The sequence below is a fragment of the Dioscorea cayenensis genome, chromosome 18, assembly GCF_009730915.1.
Source record: "Dioscorea cayenensis subsp. rotundata cultivar TDr96_F1 chromosome 18, TDr96_F1_v2_PseudoChromosome.rev07_lg8_w22 25.fasta, whole genome shotgun sequence".
NCBI lineage: Eukaryota > Viridiplantae > Streptophyta > Magnoliopsida > Dioscoreales > Dioscoreaceae > Dioscorea > Dioscorea cayenensis.
Genome location: NC_052488.1, coordinates 874,599 through 893,782, shown reverse-complemented (window position 1 = coordinate 893,782; position 19,184 = coordinate 874,599). Strand labels below are relative to the sequence as shown.

The window sequence follows — 19,184 nt, the reverse complement described above, 5'->3', positions numbered from 1 at the left end:
TCTCTATTTAAAACAGTGAACTTTGCCGTCGGCGGCCAACTACGTCTATATATATATATATATATATATATATATAAAATTGTTTTGGTGTTATTTGAAATCTCAATGTTGAGGTTTTGGAGATCTTGTTAGGAATTAGGGTTTCATGGTGGTGATGGAGGTGGTGGATGCGTCGACGGCGAGGCCAGTCCGGCGGAGGATGCCGGAGGAGGTCAGATTGGGGAAGAAGGCGTTGCATCAGATGATCGAGCAGTGCCAGAGAACCCTTGAATTGCTCAGGGTTGCGGATCGGGATTTGGGGGCTGGGCTAACAGATGATGATGATGATGATGATGATGATGGAGAGCAGATGATGGAGAAGGAGGAGAAGGATGGGAAGGGGGTGGGATCGTCTGAAAGTGATTTTGAAACCGAGGAGGTAATGCCTTTTGTTTTTTTTTTTGTTTTTCTAGGGTTCTTCATGATTTTTTTGGTTTTTTCTTTAATTTTGTTTTGTTGTGTTTTGTTTGGATGGTGAATGTGATTGAATTGTTTTTTTTTTTAAATTAATCATCAGATCTTGGTTATTGGAGTATTTAATTGTGTTATTCTTACTGAATTGGGATTTGGGTCAATTAGGGTTTGTGATGGGATGGTTGTAGATTTTGAATTAGATAAGAATTATGCGATGAGATGAGGGAGATTGGTTGTTTTGATTACAATGTGACATTGATGAGAGTTCTTTTCTTGATTATAGAGTTCTTACGGAATTAGGGTTTCTGATGCAATTGTTATAGGGATTGAATTTGATAAGTATGTTGTGAGATGAGGGAAATTTGCAATGTGACATTGATGGGATTTTTTGGATTGAGAAAAATTGGATGAAGAAAGAAATCCCTGATATATGTTCCTCTCCATAGATGAAATGAAATCATTGCCACATGACAAATACATACGCATATCATACGTTTTGAATCTTATTTAATGGAAATAAGTCCATTGTTATGTATTTACTAATATTTCTATACGTAGTGTAGGAAATATGATCTAAGTTTTAAGTCACATATAAGTTTACATGAAAGATGTTAACTTTCTATGTGTATATAGAAATTAGTCTCCTTGATGATTACTGTATTTGTCTTTTGTTTTTACGATCATTTTGCTTGTTGCACTGTTTGAATTTTGAGGTTTTTGAATACACCTAAATGAGTAAAGGTGTCTACTATTTCGGAGCTATTTGATATCACCTAGTAAACTCCTTCAACGAAAGAACCAGGAGCCAGCTGTTGTCTGACTTTCTTTATCTATGATTATAAAATGCATAGATATTTTGCCAAAGATTTTTCAGTTTGTAGGCGTTACTTTTACCACATATCTTTATTTTATATATACTAGATCTAGAGCTGTTTGAATTATTTACCAAGATTGTCCTTGTCAAGAAAGTAACTAGAAGCAATATCAACTTGAAGATCAGTCAAGGCTAAACTGTATTTATTTTTGTGATTATTTCATAACATATTCAACATACATCCAATTTTTAAGCTTGAGAATTAGCATTAAATAATAAATTCCAATTTTATTAATATTCATATTTATCTCATCATCTTTTGATAAATATTTACGTAATATATTCAACCAAATTATTTATTCTAGAATAGCAAATAAGAATTTTATAATTTACTCTTCTAACAAAAATTTATAAATACATGGCCATCATGCTTGGTAATGGCATTAATTTACTGATTATATAATATCTTATCATAAACCCCCTTGGTAAAATATTAATTAGTTATTCTTAAATATGACAAGGCGCATGGAGAGGTTAAGGCAAATGCGAGAATAGTGGATTATATCTTGATGCTATGATGAGGTATATGGAAAGGTTGAGGTAGCTATGTGAATAGTGGATAATAATGATGCAAATCATTAGCCAATTTTCATAAACAGGCAGTATTTAGAAGTGGAGGAGAAATAGTAGAGAAATCTTTTATAAAAATATATATTGTAAGAAAGGAAACTTTCACAGTTTTGCAATGTAGCAAAAATATGGGAAACTGCATATATAAATTTTTTTATTTTTCTTTTGATTGGGTTGAGGTTCATGGTTGGGAAGGAAATCTTGTAAGTATTTTCTCCGGAACCTTTGTTACTTCTGTTGTGCATAAATTGTGTATACACTCATGATTGATTTTATATCTCTAGACTATGGTGAAATTATTCATAGTGATTTATTACTTTGCTTTAGATATGTCATGTATATTTCATGACAGGTATAAACTCTTTTTGTTTATACAGTTATATGATCTTATCAAGTCTAAAGTGGAATCACCTGACTTTCTTGAAAAGCTTGGGAGTATCCATGCATCAGTTTTAGAAAATAGTTATGGTAAGTAGCTAACTGGATCATTTAAGATTTTAAATGAATGTTGCTTGATATTGCATTCAATTCAGTATCAGTCACTGTTGCTAATAGTATTTCTATACATTTGTAGATGATAATGCATCTTGGGATATGGTCAGTACTGCAGATCTGTGGGAAGATACATATTTGAACAGCGAGAATGAATTGGATCAAGATAGTTTTGTGCTTGTTAGACAAGAGGACGTAGTGGAGGGCATTGCTGGCTTTATGGCTGCATATCTACTATCACTGAAACAGACAAAAGTATGTATCATCTTCCTATGCTTGCTTCTACTTTTCATTTCCTATATCTCCCCTTTTTAATTTGGTGTTTAAGTCAGTTACCTTAACCCCATTGTTTTGGAAACAGTGGTGTTATATTTGTGATCTCTTATTCTCTTCTATAATATTGTCCTTGACATATGGTTTGGAGAACAAGTGCATAGCAAAAGAGTTTAAGCATTGCGAAACTCAGTCTTGCTTGGCTTACAAAGGACAGAGGCTATTTACAAATTTTTATAGCCCTTTTATTTGATGTGGATTTGAATTCTTTCTCTACACCCTTTCTCTTGGTTTAATTTTGCATGACTTGAAAAAGGCCAGCTGTGAAAATTCAGGGGTAAGACCTTTGAAGAACTGAAACATCATTACCTCCTAGCATTGGGATCCTATAAACCATCACTAAGATAGTAAATGTAATATCCTATAGCATTATCAGAAGAGAGTTTCCACTTTGGACCTTATACAGTTTCTTCATCAAAATTTTGCCCTCACATCAATTTATTTAATTATTTTATTCATCAGACTATCTTGAACCGTGTAATACACATATAATTATGAAATTAATTTGTCTGTTCTCACTAAACACTTAAGATGACTTATTTATAAGTATAATCCATATGGGTTTTCATTATATGATGCATGTTTTTGAAGTAACCAAAATAGTTGTATTTGTGAGATGAATCAGTTGCATGAGGAATGAATTTAATTAAATTGCTCATTATATGTCATGGAAAGTTGATATTCTAATATTTGTTTTGCCATGCTATGCGTGCTGGGGGTTTCATATGTTTCAGTTAATTTTTTCAGGAATTGTCTCCCAACAAACTTCAAGAAGGTTAGTATCAGGAAACAATTCTATTTCGTTCTTCACATCACCATTAATTAATAGCAACCATTGAAGTACCTGTTTTTATGGTATGCTTACCACTTCCTTTCAATATTATCAGCTCTTAGCAAAACATTCTCTGTAAAAAAGAGAAAGAGTAGACTTCTGAAGGCATGGGATGGAAGCAAAGTTATTTATAATGTTGCTTCTTGGGGTGCAACTGCAGTTGGGTAAGTGTGCATTTTCTTTTGTAATTTCAATTCCATTATCTCAGCATTATTTAGTAGTTTCTTGTTCAATAGCAACCATTTTTCAGGTAATATTGTTCAAACTCAGGATAATTATGCATGCTATCTTTCCACAATACATTTCTTTTTCTTGCAGTTTATTTTTGATCTCTGATATGCGTAAAGTATCATTTCTTATTTAAGTTTGTGTTACAATGCGATTGCAATTTGCTATATTGATAGGGTTAAGCATTGACACAGCATTTTTCGTTCATGTTTGAGCTGTGTGATTTATGCCGCGCTTTAGATGTTATGTTTTGTTACATCTTTAGACACCGGCTAGGTTCTCTACCTGTTTTAGCATTTACTTTGAGGCATAGAGATTAGTAAATGGTTTGAGGATAGAAGGGTTGTCTTATTATCGTACCAGTCAAATTCTGGCACATACTGCCAAGAATGCCCCAATTGCATCAAGCCATTCAAAATTTAAGTGTATAGTATGTACTTGTTTTGTCTTGGAAAACTTTTGTCATTTTAGTTTGTCATCGAAGAGCATTTGTTTCTTGTCTATGTCGAGTTCCTTGCTGAGAAATTACAGACCATTGTAGAATCTAAGAAATTGAAAATTTCATATGTTGATGATAGATATCCTACTATGGTGTCCTGTATTAAAACTTAGTCAAGCTCAACTTTTTTTTTTTTTTGAACTGTATGAACATATCCCAAAATTACACGAATAGTTGCACTTCTTAAAACCATCGTGTTTGATATTTTCCGTCTTTATATATGTTTAATTTTCTTCAACATTAAAATGCTTCCCAAATTGTTTATCTTTCACCAAAACCATATCAGTGAAGTTCATATCTACTCGTTGGTCGTATCATTTTCTTTATTTAAGATGAGTGAACCATTCATGTATCATTTATCGTATTTCAGTCAGGTAATTCATTCTCCCTTTCTCTTTGTTTTCGTCTTTTCAGGATATATCAAAATCCAGCAATAGTGAAGGCAGCAACTGCGGCCGTCTGGAGTTCTTTCGGTGTGATATCCAAGTTACTATGAACGTAAACTAATTAAACTCTTGCATTACTATGTGATTGCATTTACGATCACATACTGAGGAAAAAGTGTACATATTCCATTCCTCATATCACTCGACAAGTATCGGTCACTTGCTACTTCTCAGACAAGCACAGTTTTGATGGCTTTTCGATCTTTCACTCTTGTGCCAGACATACCACACTGCTTGTTTACTCAAAAATCATAGTGCATGTATGGAAACCCTTGCTGTATTTATTTATCTAAACTTTAAACCAAGTGTGCAGTTGTAAATATATTGTTCTTGTTCAGTGAGGAAAGCTGTCTCCATGGACACTCTGAACTAACAAACTTGTTATAATGGTTTTTGTGGCCTTTAATCTTAAGCATATTCTTGGTTGTTTGTATATATTCTTCCTCAGATTACATGTGTGATTTTTTTTTATTAACATATTTCATAACTAGGGATCTGTTACTATTATTGCATCTAGTGGGATTTGAACTCGAGATCTTTAGAATGTTTAACATCAATACTTTTCGTAGTGGGGTTAACATCGTTGAACTATAAATCCTTTGACTGTGTAAAATTTTTGTAGGTATTTCGTTTTTTAGTCATCTTGTGCAATGAATTATGTTTATTTGTTATCCCGATTGGAAAACTCGTAGTGTTAGTATTGTTAATTCATTGTTAATTTGTGAATTCAGAGCTGAAAATTGTGTTTTATCTAAAGGATTTTGAAATTTATGTTGATCATTAATTGTTGTATTTCTTGAATAGACTTAATCACAGGTTAATAATTTCAGAAGCTCATTTCAGACTGCTTAATTTTTCTCTTCAGCCACTAAAAACCTTTTCATTAGACTTTGATTGTGCTCATGAAACTCAGTTTGATAATATTGTACATATTTACATATCATTATTGGTACAAAGATCAAGATAATTGAACTTGGGAATAATAATAATTAAAAAAAATCATATAAATATGTACTTTGATTTCCTATTAATATACAATAAATGCACAGGTGATCAAATATATGTGTTCTTCTTGCAAATCAAAGAGTGAAGTTCCAATACTGACCTTGGTGGTTCCAAGTCCTTGTCTTGTAGTGCATTTCCCCCTCCAACCATTTGTTGCATCTGTGTTAAAAATGTCTCCTGCAACACCTGCCCCAAACTCATGCCCTCCTATCATTAATCTCTTCTTCTTTATTTCTCAAAGAACTTATTATTTATTATTTTTAAAAAATTAGTTAAAACATATGGAAAGTTGCACCTTTTATTATTGACAAGGTAAAAGAAAATCAGTTATTATGATATGGATATGTTCTTAAATGACTGGTAAATGATTTTATAAAAAAAAATTAGAAGTTCTTCCAAGTAAAGGGGCATAGATAAAGAAGAGATAGACAAAAAAAATATTTAGCAGAAACTTTACAAAATGATATGTCTAAGATTGGATTATCTAGTTTTTTGGCTCTTGATAGAACAGTGTAAAAGAGAAAGACTCATGTAGCCGATCCCAAATAGTTGGGACTATCAGTTTGTTGTTATTGTGAAAATTATATAAAATCAAGATTTCCCTCAAGATTTAATTTCAAAATTTACTAGTAATTTATTAGTTTTCATCTCTCAAATTTCAAAATTTACTAGTAATTTATTAGTTTTCATCTCTCAATTGAATGATTTATTCATTAGCAGTATATTTCTCCATCATTGGACTACCAATTCTCAACCATACTAGTCATGGTGATATTTGAGGAGTAAACAAACAAACTTGTTCAATTAAGGGACCAAAACAAACTATAACCTTTAATTTAGGAACTTACAGTATTTATTTATTTATTTATTTTTTAATAGCTCTCATACTTACCTTCACCTTTCCATATGTCTAAAATTGAGCATACATCCCCAAAATAATGGCTAGATATCTCCTAATTTAACATGAATTTTTTTTTAACAAGATGTAACATGGATAGCAGGGGTGCATTGGCCGAAAATTGAACTTTCAACCTATGTGCCCTCACCTGACGACGCGAGGTGTTGGTTGCAAGCCCACATCCTCAACTAAGGATCTGTTATCACAAGTGCGTCTAACAGGATTTGAACTCAGGACCTTTTAAATATCCCACACCAATAGTTTTTATGGTGAAGTCAATGCCGTTGGAGTATAAACTCTTTGGCAAGACAGACTGTCTTTTGACCAATTACCAAGCATCATAATTTTAGAAAATAATTATTCTCAATTTGCCATAAGAATACCTTTGTGAGAAGTTAGCTAAAATTGAAGTTAGAGCCCTTATATTTTCTAGAAATAATTTTTCGTTTTAAAGAGTTATTAATTACTGCTAAAATACTCAAACTAAACCAAATTAAGTCCATGAAGAGGGAGGCAATTGGATATACACATATGCAACAATCCACAGTTTTATGGAGCATATATAACTATACATGAAATGCAATAAATTAAAAATTATAATCATAACTAGTTAAGGAAAACTCCATGATAATTAGTACTATTATGCTTCTTGATTCAGACTAAGATACACAATTATAAGCAATTCATCAGTTAATGAAAAATGGAAATTAGACTGAGATACTCACATCTACAATGACTTTGGAAGTATTGTATAATGACTTATTCTCTTGATTTTTCAAGAAATTAAGCAGTTCCTGCAAACAGATTCAATCAAAGTTTAAACATCATTTAAAAGTAACAAGGAATTATTAATATAATTTCTTCAATCACTACAATGCGACGACGTTATAGAAAGGTGGTTTGTTAAACTAATAGAATAAAATTAAAGAAAGACGATCTTTTTAGTGAAATTGTGTACCTTTCCGAGCCAATCCCAGTAACTTCGGCATAGAACAACAAAGATATGAACCTCAAAAACAGAACGGAGTTGATTGATTGTTCGAATCAGTTGCTCTTTCAAAGGTTGCATCATATTCTGAATATCAGTCTCCGCCGCAACATTCTTTGAATCTTGGATGATCTTCTCAAGTTTTGTATCATTCTGTAACTGATTCTAAAAGGAAACAATTGAAATTATTAAGAACAGTACGACGTAGTTTAACTTAGTAAATCAAAGATGCTTGTATCAAGTTGGCGTATTAGAATAACTAAAAGGCTCACATCAATCTTTAGTTTTTGCATTGAGTCAAGCTCGAGTAATATGTGTTTGGTTCACATGTAACAGAAATAATGAACTGAAGTTATAAAACTATTTTGTAATACTTACATTCTCGGCCAGTTTCTCCACCACGGCCTCTATGTAGTTTCTGAACTTGGTCTTCAAATTCGCATTTAATTCACTAAGACGATCTCCAACAGTGTTGTTTTCCGCTCCAGGGATGCATGAACCCCAAGATTTTAATTGCATTTCAATTGATGGCAAAAGTACATCGAGCAATCTCTTGATAGAATTTAAGAAAATTCCCAGCTGAAATTGACAGTTCATAATCTCAGCAAGTAACATATTTACCGACATTGTTAACTAAAGAAGTTGTTTGAAGGAGCTCACCTCAACGGGTACAATGTAAGGGCATACGGGATTGCGCTTTGCAAATTTCTGAACATATTTTAGTCCAAATTTCTTCGGTCTCATAAAGCACTTCAAAGGTGCTAAAATATCTGCATATTGCTTCTCCAAAGCCTTAATGACTGCCTTCTCAATATCAACAATTGCCTTTTAATTTGCAAAGACATAAAACAGATCAAACATAAAAAAAAGTTGTATATATATATATATATACATGAAAAAATTTAAATTCTGAAGCACTAGAGAAGATGTATTCATACATTTTCCAGGGCAAAAGTGTAGCCTGGCCAAAGAAAAATAATCATCTCATATTCAATTAAGATGTTCTTTAGTTGCTCATGGATTTCATCAATGAATGGAGTTGTTTGATGCTGTGTGTGAACCCCTGAGTATTTCTCCTGCATTATGATCATTGTAGGCAAATCTAAGTATTTTGCTATAGCAAATAATAACAGTTTCCAAAAGAACTGCAGATCATATCATACCTTATCAAATTTGCAAGAGTCCAGCAGAGAAATACGTTTATCTTGAATCCATGAAATTATATACTTATGAAACAAGTCTTTTGCATCAACACCTCCTTGGACAGGACTATATAAAAAAGTTCAAACATCATGGTAGAAAAATAGTTTTCCAACAAAACAAAATATGAACACATTAAATAACGTGTTTATTCGTTACCATATGTTCCAGTGAGTAAGGTCATTCGGGAAATCGGTGATAGCAGTTACAAGCTCCATTACAGCTGAGGAAGGACCAGTTGGAGGGCATGCGACAAGGAATGCACGCAATCTACTGCAAAGTTCAGTGCTGTAGATTGATGCAGATAGGTTTGGAAGGTCTATGAAACTACAAATGAACATTTCACAAGAGCAGTGATTAGTTGAACATGATATGGAAACTTTTAGCTAGAAAATAAATGCAAGTGAAGTAGCCATGAGAAGACTTTGACAAAAAAAAATGTTCAAGTACAATTATTCAAGTATAGAGAAATCCATTGCTTCACTTAAGCACCGTTTGCTAAGGACACGAACATGAACTAAGATCGGATGATTCACAAACCAACCAGAGAAGATGGATTGATAAAAGTTGATGTAATGTTCCTAGAAAGATGATTGCTATCTTAATGATTTTATTATTGCTATGAATAATATCGTGCTAATGTGCCAAAACAGAAAAACATGGTATTTGTAGGTATCAATGAAGACAATCCAATAAGACTTCTATAACCATTATAAGCAAGATTGATGAAGCTTTCTTCAAGAGGTTTGCAATTAAACAATGTAATTTTTTTTACTTTCAGCAAGAAAGTGTTTTTATCTTCTGTTACATCAATGGAAGTATAATGTATAATGATTCTATCTCTTCATCTATCATAATAAAACTAACGCAAACAATAGTCTTGTTAACCGTATCTTGAATTTTCATTTATAAAGTTTTTTCATGAAAAATGGACTATGAAATGTCTTGCATTCAAGAATGTGAACATTGTTAGTTTGTGTGTGCTTATCTTAGTTATAGTATGAAAATGTAACCATTATCAGAGACATTAAAAAAAAGAATACCTTGGAAGCACATGTTGGTCATAGATTTCGATGTCCGTAAGAATTTCATTCTTCATGTTAAAGCAGAGGGTTTTCATTTTCTGGTAAGCAATAGAAAGAGTTACAGCATCCATCACACGGCCTTCAAAATTACTGGGAAGAAACTCATCGGAATCAACCAAGTGTCTCCTTGATCTCTTCATAACAGCCAGCTGTACATGCAAAGTGTTCATGAACAAGAATATCTCAAATAGAGTAACAGAACCTTCTTGCCAATTTTGCACATTCATAAACCTGAAAATAACTCCATAGCTTGAATTGTTCCTCCGGCAGAAGCATTTCATGAAGAAGAGTATATAACTTGACGGCAGCCAATAGTGCCGGAGCTGGAGATCCAGTGAAAGGCCTAAAATCTTCAGCCAATCCTGAAGGCAGTGACTCATCTAGTGATTTGTAATTCTCAAATACCATAGCCAAAACTTGCTCAATTTGCTCTTCAATTTCACCGAGAATTCGGTTCTGCTCCAGAAGCAACAGTAAATGATGTTATTCAAGAAAAATGTAGTAATGAGTAAGACATGACAGTAAACTATATATATTTTTTTTAATATTTTAGATGTAAAGTAAAATCTAAGCAGCCAAATGATCTATCTGTTTTCGGTTTCAATTATGAAAATAAGAAAAGATGTACCTCTTGATGGCTCAGGGTATTTTTGTTGCGTTTTTGCATAATAACAGGTGATAGCAAATCATGCACCAATGTGAGGCAGTCTGCCGTTGGGGTTGCTACATCCATTACATACGAAAGGTATCTAATAAACATTAAACTACAAATTAAGATTGAAAACACAAAGTGACGGCAAAAAAATATAGAACAAACCAAGCTATGTATAATACCTAAGTTTAGTGTAGGCATCTGAAACACCAAAATAAGATGCAAATTTTGTCAACAACCATTTCCATTCTCCATGCAATGATAACCGTCTTTCTTGAAATTGTTGGACTTTCATTGCAACTTCTAAGACAATATCATAAGCAACTGTCTCTGCAACAGACCCACACTGCCAACAAAAGAGAAGCGTGAAAATTGTGCTATTGACAATGCAAAGATGCTGAGAAGGACGCTTGAGCAACCTCGTCACTGAACATATGACATGAAAGATCGACTGCAATGAGTATTCAACAAAGGAAAGCAGGAAATTTTCATTTAGTGCAATATATTAACATATTCAAAGGGTGTGATGGATTTTAAGACCATAATTTACCAGCATCAAAAGACCAAAATGCTTGTTAATGAGATAGGAAATAAAAGACAAAAAATGATGCATTTTCAGCTACCTCATGTTATATTTTAAATACTAAACCTTAATATTCTTCTCGTCAAGACTGCTTGTGTAATTTATATCGACTAGAATTTTGCCCACACGTTTCTGATCTGACTTTCGATAAATAGACCACCAACATGCTTTACCACCCTGCATTAAAGAGAATAATTATGTAACCCACACTGCTTCTTACTAGTCAGTCCATCATTATAGGATAAATGCTTACTGGATTTTCAGAAATATTAGCTAACTGAGCAATAACATGACCATGAAGCTTTCCTCTTGAATTGTAGACTTCGACAACCAAATCATCCATCAGACTACTTGGGAAACTGTAACTTACAGAGAAATTTAACCAGTAAGGCCCAAACTTTGGATACCAGAAAATGTATCTTTAGAGTCGATAACAATCAAAGACCATTACAGCTTATTAAGCAAGAAATATGAATCATGTTCAAGAGGAAAATCACTAGTGAAAACAAGGAAGAACAATACACACAAGAGATGAGTTCCACCAGGCTGCATTATGACTCCGTCCTCTGTTGAACTTTTTAATCTCAAATGACAAGAATACATTTCTGAAAAATTCATAACTGTCAGAAGTACAAATGAAACAATATACATTGGGGTAAACATAGATTAGGTACCTTCAGTGTTCTTGTAGGAAAAACTCTTATGCAAAGCTGTTGCCTTATTTTTAAGGAGTCCTGATACTTTTTTAATATACTGGACACCATGGCGCAAATGTGTCAATGTATACTGCGAAAAGGAAAGGTTGGCAGGTCGATGATGCAATACACAAATTTTTCCGAATGATTTCCTTGCTGATGAGAGAGTAAATTGTAGCTTGGACAGATGACCATGTAAAGCACCAAAATTTATGGTTGGTCGCTTTATTGCTAAAACTTTGCATCCTGGAGTCAAGTTCGGAGAGATTTTGACTTCACGCACTGCAATGTTAGCATATATTAGTGCATTACACATGAAACTAAGACAAAGAGTGCACAAACAGTCCTGAAACTATGAAAAAACATGAGTGGTTTCAGACCTCTGTGCCCTACTTAAAGTTTTTTGATCTCTGGAGTTTAAGACCAAAATGAATTTCCTTGCATAGTTTAGCGACCAAATGTGCACTTATACTACTGCATTGAAAGTAGATCATGAATAAAATGTTGATCTATCACATAACTTCCTATAACCATAAAGATACAGTTCGAAGCTACTTGTTGAGAAAGCGACAAGTTACTCGGGAAATAATAAAAAACCACCTTGGATTTTCATCTTGCCAATTGTCTTTTGGGGCTTCGCCATAACCCCTTCACTGACAAGCTGCAAAGGCTGCTCTGCCAGTAACTCCTCCTCAGATTGTAATAGAATCTGCTTTAGCCTACATTACACAAGTTAAACGGACTAGTGAATAATTATCCCTTGGCCAGTTGATGTAGTTATTAGTAATCCAAAAAAAAATTAGTAAAATTTTCAAAGTAATCATCACTAATCTTTAAGTCCAATACAAAATTCAGACAATTTAAATTTCAGAACTCCAAGATTTCACTCTACTATCATTTATTCATAAAATGCACAATGAAGCAAGTTAGATAAAACTCACCCAAATGCATTCCGCAACAACTCGCATTCGTTTTCCAAAAAGATTCGGGCTTCCAAGCAACCTGTAGCCCATGAATAAAGGCACAACCGCACACATGCATCATAGGCAATTACAGAATGCCAAGGCCCTTGTGTTCTAAAAGATGAAAGATAATACAATAAACAACGGTGACTGTAGAATTTCAAAGAAAACAATGTTGCAGTTGCAGTAGCTCCACCTTTTGCATTTGATACAATAACACTAAATCTAGGGATTCCAGAAACTTAAAAAATCTTGAGTTTTACCTAGCATGGTAAATAGGAACTCGAACCGGTAATGAGCAAGATGGCAGAGAGGCTTCAGCACAAATTGAAATGCTCCTATTTAAACATGGAAGTTAATAAATACAAGCATCTAATCTTTCTTCTATGTAAGACTTAAGCTAAACAGAGCGACAATTATTAACTCTACACATACCTGACATGTTGATTAGCCTGTGAAACTAATAATCTTTCGCAAAATGATCCATCTGAACCATTTGAACTGATAGTATCACATGGTCTTGCAAATGGTGGTTGATCACATCCATGCAATGATAGTAGTGTATTCTGCATGCAGTTAAATATAACTGACAGATATCTTAAACTGTACTTAAGTGAAAACAGTATACTGCATGCATTGGACACAAGATATCAACAAAATTATACTACAAGTTATCTAAATACACAAAGATTGCTACTTTTAACAATAACAGAATACAGCCGCAAAAAACAAACCTCTGTATCATCCAATTCCACATACTCTTGATGCGGACTACTGTAAAAGTAACTCCTAACATCAGTATTCCTTTGTGAATCCGTCCCGACTCCACCATTGCTTCTCTCTGGTGGCTGACTGAACTCCAAACTCCGCCGAGAATCCAAAGACAAACTCTCTACATAACCATGGAAAAAACCTTGCTTCCTCTGTTGATGCATTTGCTTCACTTCAGTCTCTCCATACTCATGTGTAGCATCGGTATGCCTCCGAAGCCCATTACCGAAACTTTTTGCAGAGGCAGAAGCCGGAGCCAATGCAACCATAGAGTTAACGTCTTGAATTTTTTTATCTGAAACATCATCCTCCTCAATTTCAGAGGAATCATATAAATATGAGCTTGAATCAGAATCATCCTCCATCAGCACAGAAACTGGGATGGCACTGGGGGGCAAGTGCCCATCATTTGGGTTCAAAGTAAATGTATGCTCCTAAAAAACACATTCATCCAACAATCAAAATCACATGAAAATAGAATCAATTTTTTCAAGACAAATAAACCAAAAATCAGAGATTTCAGGCACCGCTAACCTCTTGGGGCCATTGTAGCCCTTGTGGCTCAAGTTTCTCAGAGGGCATCATGGTTTTTAAACATGAAAAAACAATAAGCCTAAACCCACAAAAGAAAAACAATCAGATAAAGGGGCCATATCTTGCAAGCATAATATTAAATCATGAAAATCTATGAACCCTTTCACCATGAAAAATCCAAAAAAACAGTTTCATGAAAAAATTGAAAACAAAAATACATAAATCAAAGAAAACAGCTGTACCATTCAAGCGACAGAAACTGCACAAAATAATGATTAATACAATCAGAATTTCTAGAAAAGAACCAAAAGCACAGCAATTTATAATGAATAATAACAATGATAATCAAATTCTAAGAAAATGGCATGTCCTACAACATTTCATCACCAAAAATTAAGAAGAAGAATAGAACAACAAGCTGGAAAACTTTCAGTGGCATCAAAACTCTTAGAAAAGAAATAAAAGCACTAAACTTTCCTCAAAGAAAACTCAAATTCTACACATATAGCATTGCTTACATTTCACCTGTAAAAATCCATCAAAAATAAATAAATAAAAACTAACAATTCAAATTCAACCACAAAAACTACATGAAAGCTTTCATTGACATCAAAAATTTGTTAGAAAATAACCAAAAGCATGGTTAAATCCATAACAATTATCAACTTCTACAAATAGAACCATTTCCTACATGAATTCAACTATATATATATATATATATATATATATATATATATAACACTCCACAGTTCCAATCAAAATCAAGAATTGCTTGAATTACTGAGAATAACTCATAGAGAACTCACACAAGAAGAGATTTTCAGATGATTTAGGGATTTCTCCAGCTCTGCAAGCCTTCCAGCGAGGGTTTCATATATATATATATATATATATACACACACTCTTGAGAACCCGCGGAATTGTGATTGGAATTAACGTTGGAATTGAAAAAAGAAACTAAGTTATTTAATTACTAGTCCCCATAGATTTTCAAGCTGACAGATTAGTACTTGAACTTCTTTTAATTGCTAATCAGTCCTTTGTTTTTGTTGCTCTCCTTTATTATAATTTTATTTTATTTTATTTTCTCAGTCAAGTATTCCAATTTTTTGTTTTCATTTTTATATATGTATATATATATATATATTTCAATATTCTCTGGCTTTTTTAATACTACAAGAAAATCCCTCAAGGTTTTTCCAATTCTATAAACATTTCTCTAATTTATCATATAAAAAAAATCTTTATTTCTTTTTGTACCATTTATTTTTAAATCTAAATAAATATGAAACTGGCAGTATGTCTTTACTCAATGACACTAATGCTAGAGACAACATAGAGTGCTAGACTCCTAGTGCTTGTTTCCTCACATTTAGGCACAGGTGTGTTAGTGCAGTGCAAACACCTAACCACACGCACGCTATAAAAGACAAACTCACCCATCATCTTGTGTTTTGACTGTCAGTAATATGAGTATTTTTGGTATTTTATAAATATATGTGTGTATATATAGTAATAAGGACAAGAAAATATAAAAAATGAAATATTGAAAAGTATCGAAAAAAATATTAAAAACTTGTAGGGATCCGTAAGCAATTTCATCAATACATTTTTCAGAAATAACCAAATTTAATTTTTGTTTTTATAAATTTATTTAATAAATCAAGAAGCAAACTTGTAAGCTTGAATTATAGATGACCAACTTCAATTGCAAAACAAAAATAAAACAAGTCATCCACTTGTTGTATATGTACCAAGCTAACTCTAAAGAACTTTAAAAAAAGATTTTCTAACCAACAAAGCACGCATGTAATCTTTAAAACTTTTTGAATGGTTTGGCCAACAAATACCCAAGCTAAAGTTCTTAATAATCCATAAACAAACTTATCTAACACCAAATATTTTTCTTAAGTCAATGTTGGAAAACCAATGTTCTTTTAACATATGTATTTGTTTCTTGCCTAGCATGCCAAACTCTTTATCTTCTCCTTGGCTGATGGTGGCAACATATTACTCTTTAAAATTAACTAATAAAAAAAAAATAGACCTTTTTACTCTTTAAATTTGATTTATTATATATATCTTAAAATGGCCTATTGTCACAAACTTTACTCTATCTTTTTTTACAAGGAACAGACAACCCGAAGGCCTTGCTAAACCATCAGGAGCATGCACAAGCTTCGGTGGAGCAAGTGGGGAGTGGGGCCGGGGCCCGCACACACATGGGCGCTGGGACTACCCGCACACAACCACCGCTCACATCTTCCAGAAAATGTGTCCTCAGCTGAGAATCGAACTCTCACCACTCGGTGAAGAGCTCTATCAGTGACCCGTATACAAATAAACCATTTGGTCGTTGGCCACAAACTTTACTTTTGATCCATTATTTTTAATTTAATTAGGAGCATGGAACATCTTATTGAAGAGACAACTCGGTTATTAGGTGTCAAAAAAGCGGCTATATTTAGGCTTGAACAACAACCTGCACGTAAGCATTTTAATATCGATGACTTGTTACATGAGGATAGTGGATAAACTGATTATGTGGTTGGAGGTGACAATAATTGTAAAGATAATCATTCAAGCTAAAAGTAGATATTCTCAACTTTAATTGGAAGATAAGCATTGAAGAGACTATTGATTGAGATTTTGAGGTTGAATGGTTCTTTGAATATTTGGAGATTTCTAAGAAGAGGAGAGGCGAGTGGTCTATTGGTAACCGGATCCCCAATAGAACTCTTTACAAGTGGTGAGAGTTTGGATATTGGGTGAGGGCACATTTCTGAGAGTGTGAATAGTGATTGTGTGCGGGTGGTCCCAATGCCCATGTGTACGCATGCCCCGCTCCCACTTGCTCCGCCGAGGCTTGCGCATGTCCCTATTTTTTTTAGCGGCTAGACCGCTCATCTTGACAAAATAAATATATATAAAAAAACAAGAGGGGAAGCGAGTAAAGTTAGTTGCTTATATCAATCGAAAGGAGGTGCTTCTTTGGTGGAATAGGCTGTAAACTAATAGGTGAAGGTAGGGGAAGCACGCTATGAGTACATGGCAAAAGATCAAACAGAAACTATTAGCGAGGTTTTTAACCCCATATTATAAACAAATTTTATTTTTAGAATATTATAAATATGTATAAGCTGATAAGAATGTGCATGACAATATTGTGGAGTTTTTGAGGTTAGCAAAGCATAATGAATTGCAAGAATTTGAGGGGTAACAAGTTGTCCAGTATTCGGATGGTTTAACACCTGCAATTGAGGACATAATTTGGATTTAGTCACTTTATATATTGGCGGAGGCTTGAAACATGGGCTCAGAATTTGAGGTGTTGATTCAAGAAAAAGGCCATGGTGAGTTCTATGAAAGGAACATTGGAGATTTGAATGGGATAGGAGTTCTATACAAGAATTTATCTCATTTTAGGAGAAGTGGGGAGAAGTGAAGGGAAGTGGTCTGATTTCCCTCACTTCTGGTGTTCATTTGTCCTGAAGTGGGGAAGTGTCACTTCCCCCACTTATATCTGAAGTGGATTTTGAACTAAACCCACTTCAACATATTTTTTATTGAAGTGGGAGGTGGGAGTGATCCAATTTATAAAAACTCATTTTCCCTCACTTTCAAATTTTTTTTAAACTCATAGATGTTTACTCAACACCTAAATTCTCCAATTATATTCTCACTTTCTGACACTAGAAATGAGGGGAAGTAATATCACTTCTCTCACTTCAGAAAAGTGGTACATCCCCATTTCCCTATTTTAGTTCACTTCTCTTGAAATGAACACCCCAACTATGAGAAACTTAATGATCTAAATTAGGGAAGATAAAAGGAAGTAGTGGGAAAAGAGGTGAGTAAATCAACAAATCCGGGCGAATTTTGGGCTAGTGCTACAAGTGTAATCAGCAATGCATGCCGTCATTTAGTGAATGTCCACTTCTCAAAAATGTGAATGCTATCAAGCAAGATGATAAAGGTGAGAATAAGGTGATATGTGGGCAGGATGATGATAAGTGAGGGGAGTACTATGCTTGTGTTGTGAGAAAAAGTCGTTGCTATCACAAAGACCCTAACTCAATAAAAACTCTTAACTTTGTTGATAAAGATTTAGTGAAACCATAATAAATAAATAAAAAAAACCATATTTCATATTTAATAGAAGTTCTTTTTATCTTAAAAATAGCGTTCTAAAACCAAAAACAATAGTTCACACTCAATTAATTATCGATAGATTTTGTCAAACAATTGTCTAAGGTACCTACATGGACATATATCAAAGTCCATCTTATCTTATGCTAATGTTGGAACAAGTTCAAGGTAAAAAAGAGAAATAACAATAAAGAGAAACATGCAAGTTATCTAGTGAAGCTATAATAGAATCTTATAAGTAAATCAAGATATATAAAGAAAAACAGATTAATGTTGTTGGCGTTTGATCAGAGAATTGGCGGGAATATTTCAGTGCTGGTATCTGTTGAGAAGACTGAAGAACAGTAGAGGCAACCTTGATCAATTATATGTGTGTGTTGTTTGTATGCTGTTTGGAATGGTTCACTTTGAATCATTACTGTTTAATGTTTGTTGTATTATCCTGTATCTTGTGAGATGCTTGACTAGCATTCACATTATGTATCTTTATATTCAGTTGCTTTGAATGTATTAAATGAGTGAACTTGCTTATGTTTTAAAAACAACCTTCTCTTCATTTTATAAGTATTTTTGAGTAGCATTCTCTTGAGCATCCTTGTTTATCTCAGATTGAAGAACTGGTTATAGATCTAGACTTCTTCTTAAGAGTTCCTATCAAATGTGTTGGGGTTTGGACGATATTTTGAAACAGTGAAAAACTGCGGAAATTACTGTAGCAATGGTACTGTTCACTGTAGCACTGTTACTGTTTACGCGCGGACGGTGTGCGGCCCGCAAACTTCACTGGCAATTCTACGCGGCCCGCGTGTGGCCCGCGCGGTTCACTGGCGATCCGCTGTGGTTCACAAATAAGCTTGCGCGGCCCGCGTGCAGCCCGCACACTTCACTAACAAGTTTGCGCGGCCCACGTGCAGCCCGCGTGAACTGGAAACACC

General features: G+C 33.8%; 2 protein-coding genes across 3 annotated transcripts; one reads left to right on the top strand and one right to left on the bottom strand.

Annotated features, from left to right (window-relative positions):
- The first annotated feature begins 95 nt into the window (after window positions 1–95).
- LOC120281661 lies at window positions 96–5,162 on the top strand. The gene is made up of 6 exons (XM_039288355.1): window positions 96–418; window positions 2,275–2,365; window positions 2,472–2,644; window positions 3,470–3,497; window positions 3,610–3,718; window positions 4,696–5,162. Exons 1-6 carry the CDS (start codon window positions 146–148, stop codon window positions 4,775–4,777), a joined length of 756 nt encoding a protein of 251 aa, XP_039144289.1. The 5' UTR covers window positions 96–145; the 3' UTR covers window positions 4,778–5,162.
- A 436-nt stretch (window positions 5,163–5,598) lies between these two features.
- LOC120281713 lies at window positions 5,599–14,995 on the bottom strand. 2 transcript variants are annotated; one of them, XM_039288413.1, is made up of 23 exons: window positions 14,907–14,995; window positions 14,101–14,179; window positions 13,530–14,000; window positions 13,231–13,361; window positions 13,059–13,133; window positions 12,775–12,909; window positions 12,434–12,552; window positions 11,813–12,115; window positions 11,665–11,743; window positions 11,392–11,497; window positions 11,205–11,315; window positions 10,738–10,901; window positions 10,532–10,652; window positions 10,135–10,359; window positions 9,862–10,052; window positions 8,978–9,145; window positions 8,782–8,887; window positions 8,557–8,694; window positions 8,279–8,443; window positions 7,997–8,197; window positions 7,589–7,777; window positions 7,356–7,424; window positions 5,599–5,918 (listed from the first exon to the last, which is right to left on the bottom strand). In XM_039288413.1, the coding sequence occupies exons 2-23, from the start codon at window positions 14,149–14,151 to the stop codon at window positions 5,781–5,783; spliced, it is 3,456 nt and encodes a 1,151-aa protein (XP_039144347.1). In that variant the 5' UTR covers window positions 14,152–14,179; window positions 14,907–14,995; the 3' UTR covers window positions 5,599–5,780. The 2 variants fall into 2 exon arrangements, with proteins under 2 accessions (XP_039144347.1, XP_039144346.1); XM_039288412.1 differs by having other exon boundaries at window positions 7,589–7,783; window positions 14,907–14,993.
- Between the last annotated feature and the right edge of the window lie 4,189 nt (window positions 14,996–19,184).

Excerpts from the sequence above, each read along its gene's own strand:
- LOC120281713 (XM_039288412.1), bottom strand. The coding sequence starts at position 14,151 with ATGATGCCCTCTGAGAAACTTGAGCCACAAGGGCTACAATGGCCCCAA. Across the intron at positions 8,198-8,278 it reads CTTACATTGTACCCGTTGAG|CTGGGAATTTTCTTAAATTC; the intron begins GTGAGCTCCTTC and ends TGTCAATTTCAG. Across the intron at positions 5,919-7,355 it reads CTTCCAAAGTCATTGTAGAT|GTGTTGCAGGAGACATTTTT; the intron begins GTGAGTATCTCA and ends AGTTTGGGGCAG.
- LOC120281661 (XM_039288355.1), top strand. The coding sequence starts at position 146 with ATGGTGGTGATGGAGGTGGTGGATGCGTCGACGGCGAGGCCAGTCCGG. Across the intron at positions 419-2,274 it reads GTGATTTTGAAACCGAGGAG|TTATATGATCTTATCAAGTC; the intron begins GTAATGCCTTTT and ends TTGTTTATACAG. Across the intron at positions 2,645-3,469 it reads TATCACTGAAACAGACAAAA|GAATTGTCTCCCAACAAACT; the intron begins GTATGTATCATC and ends TAATTTTTTCAG.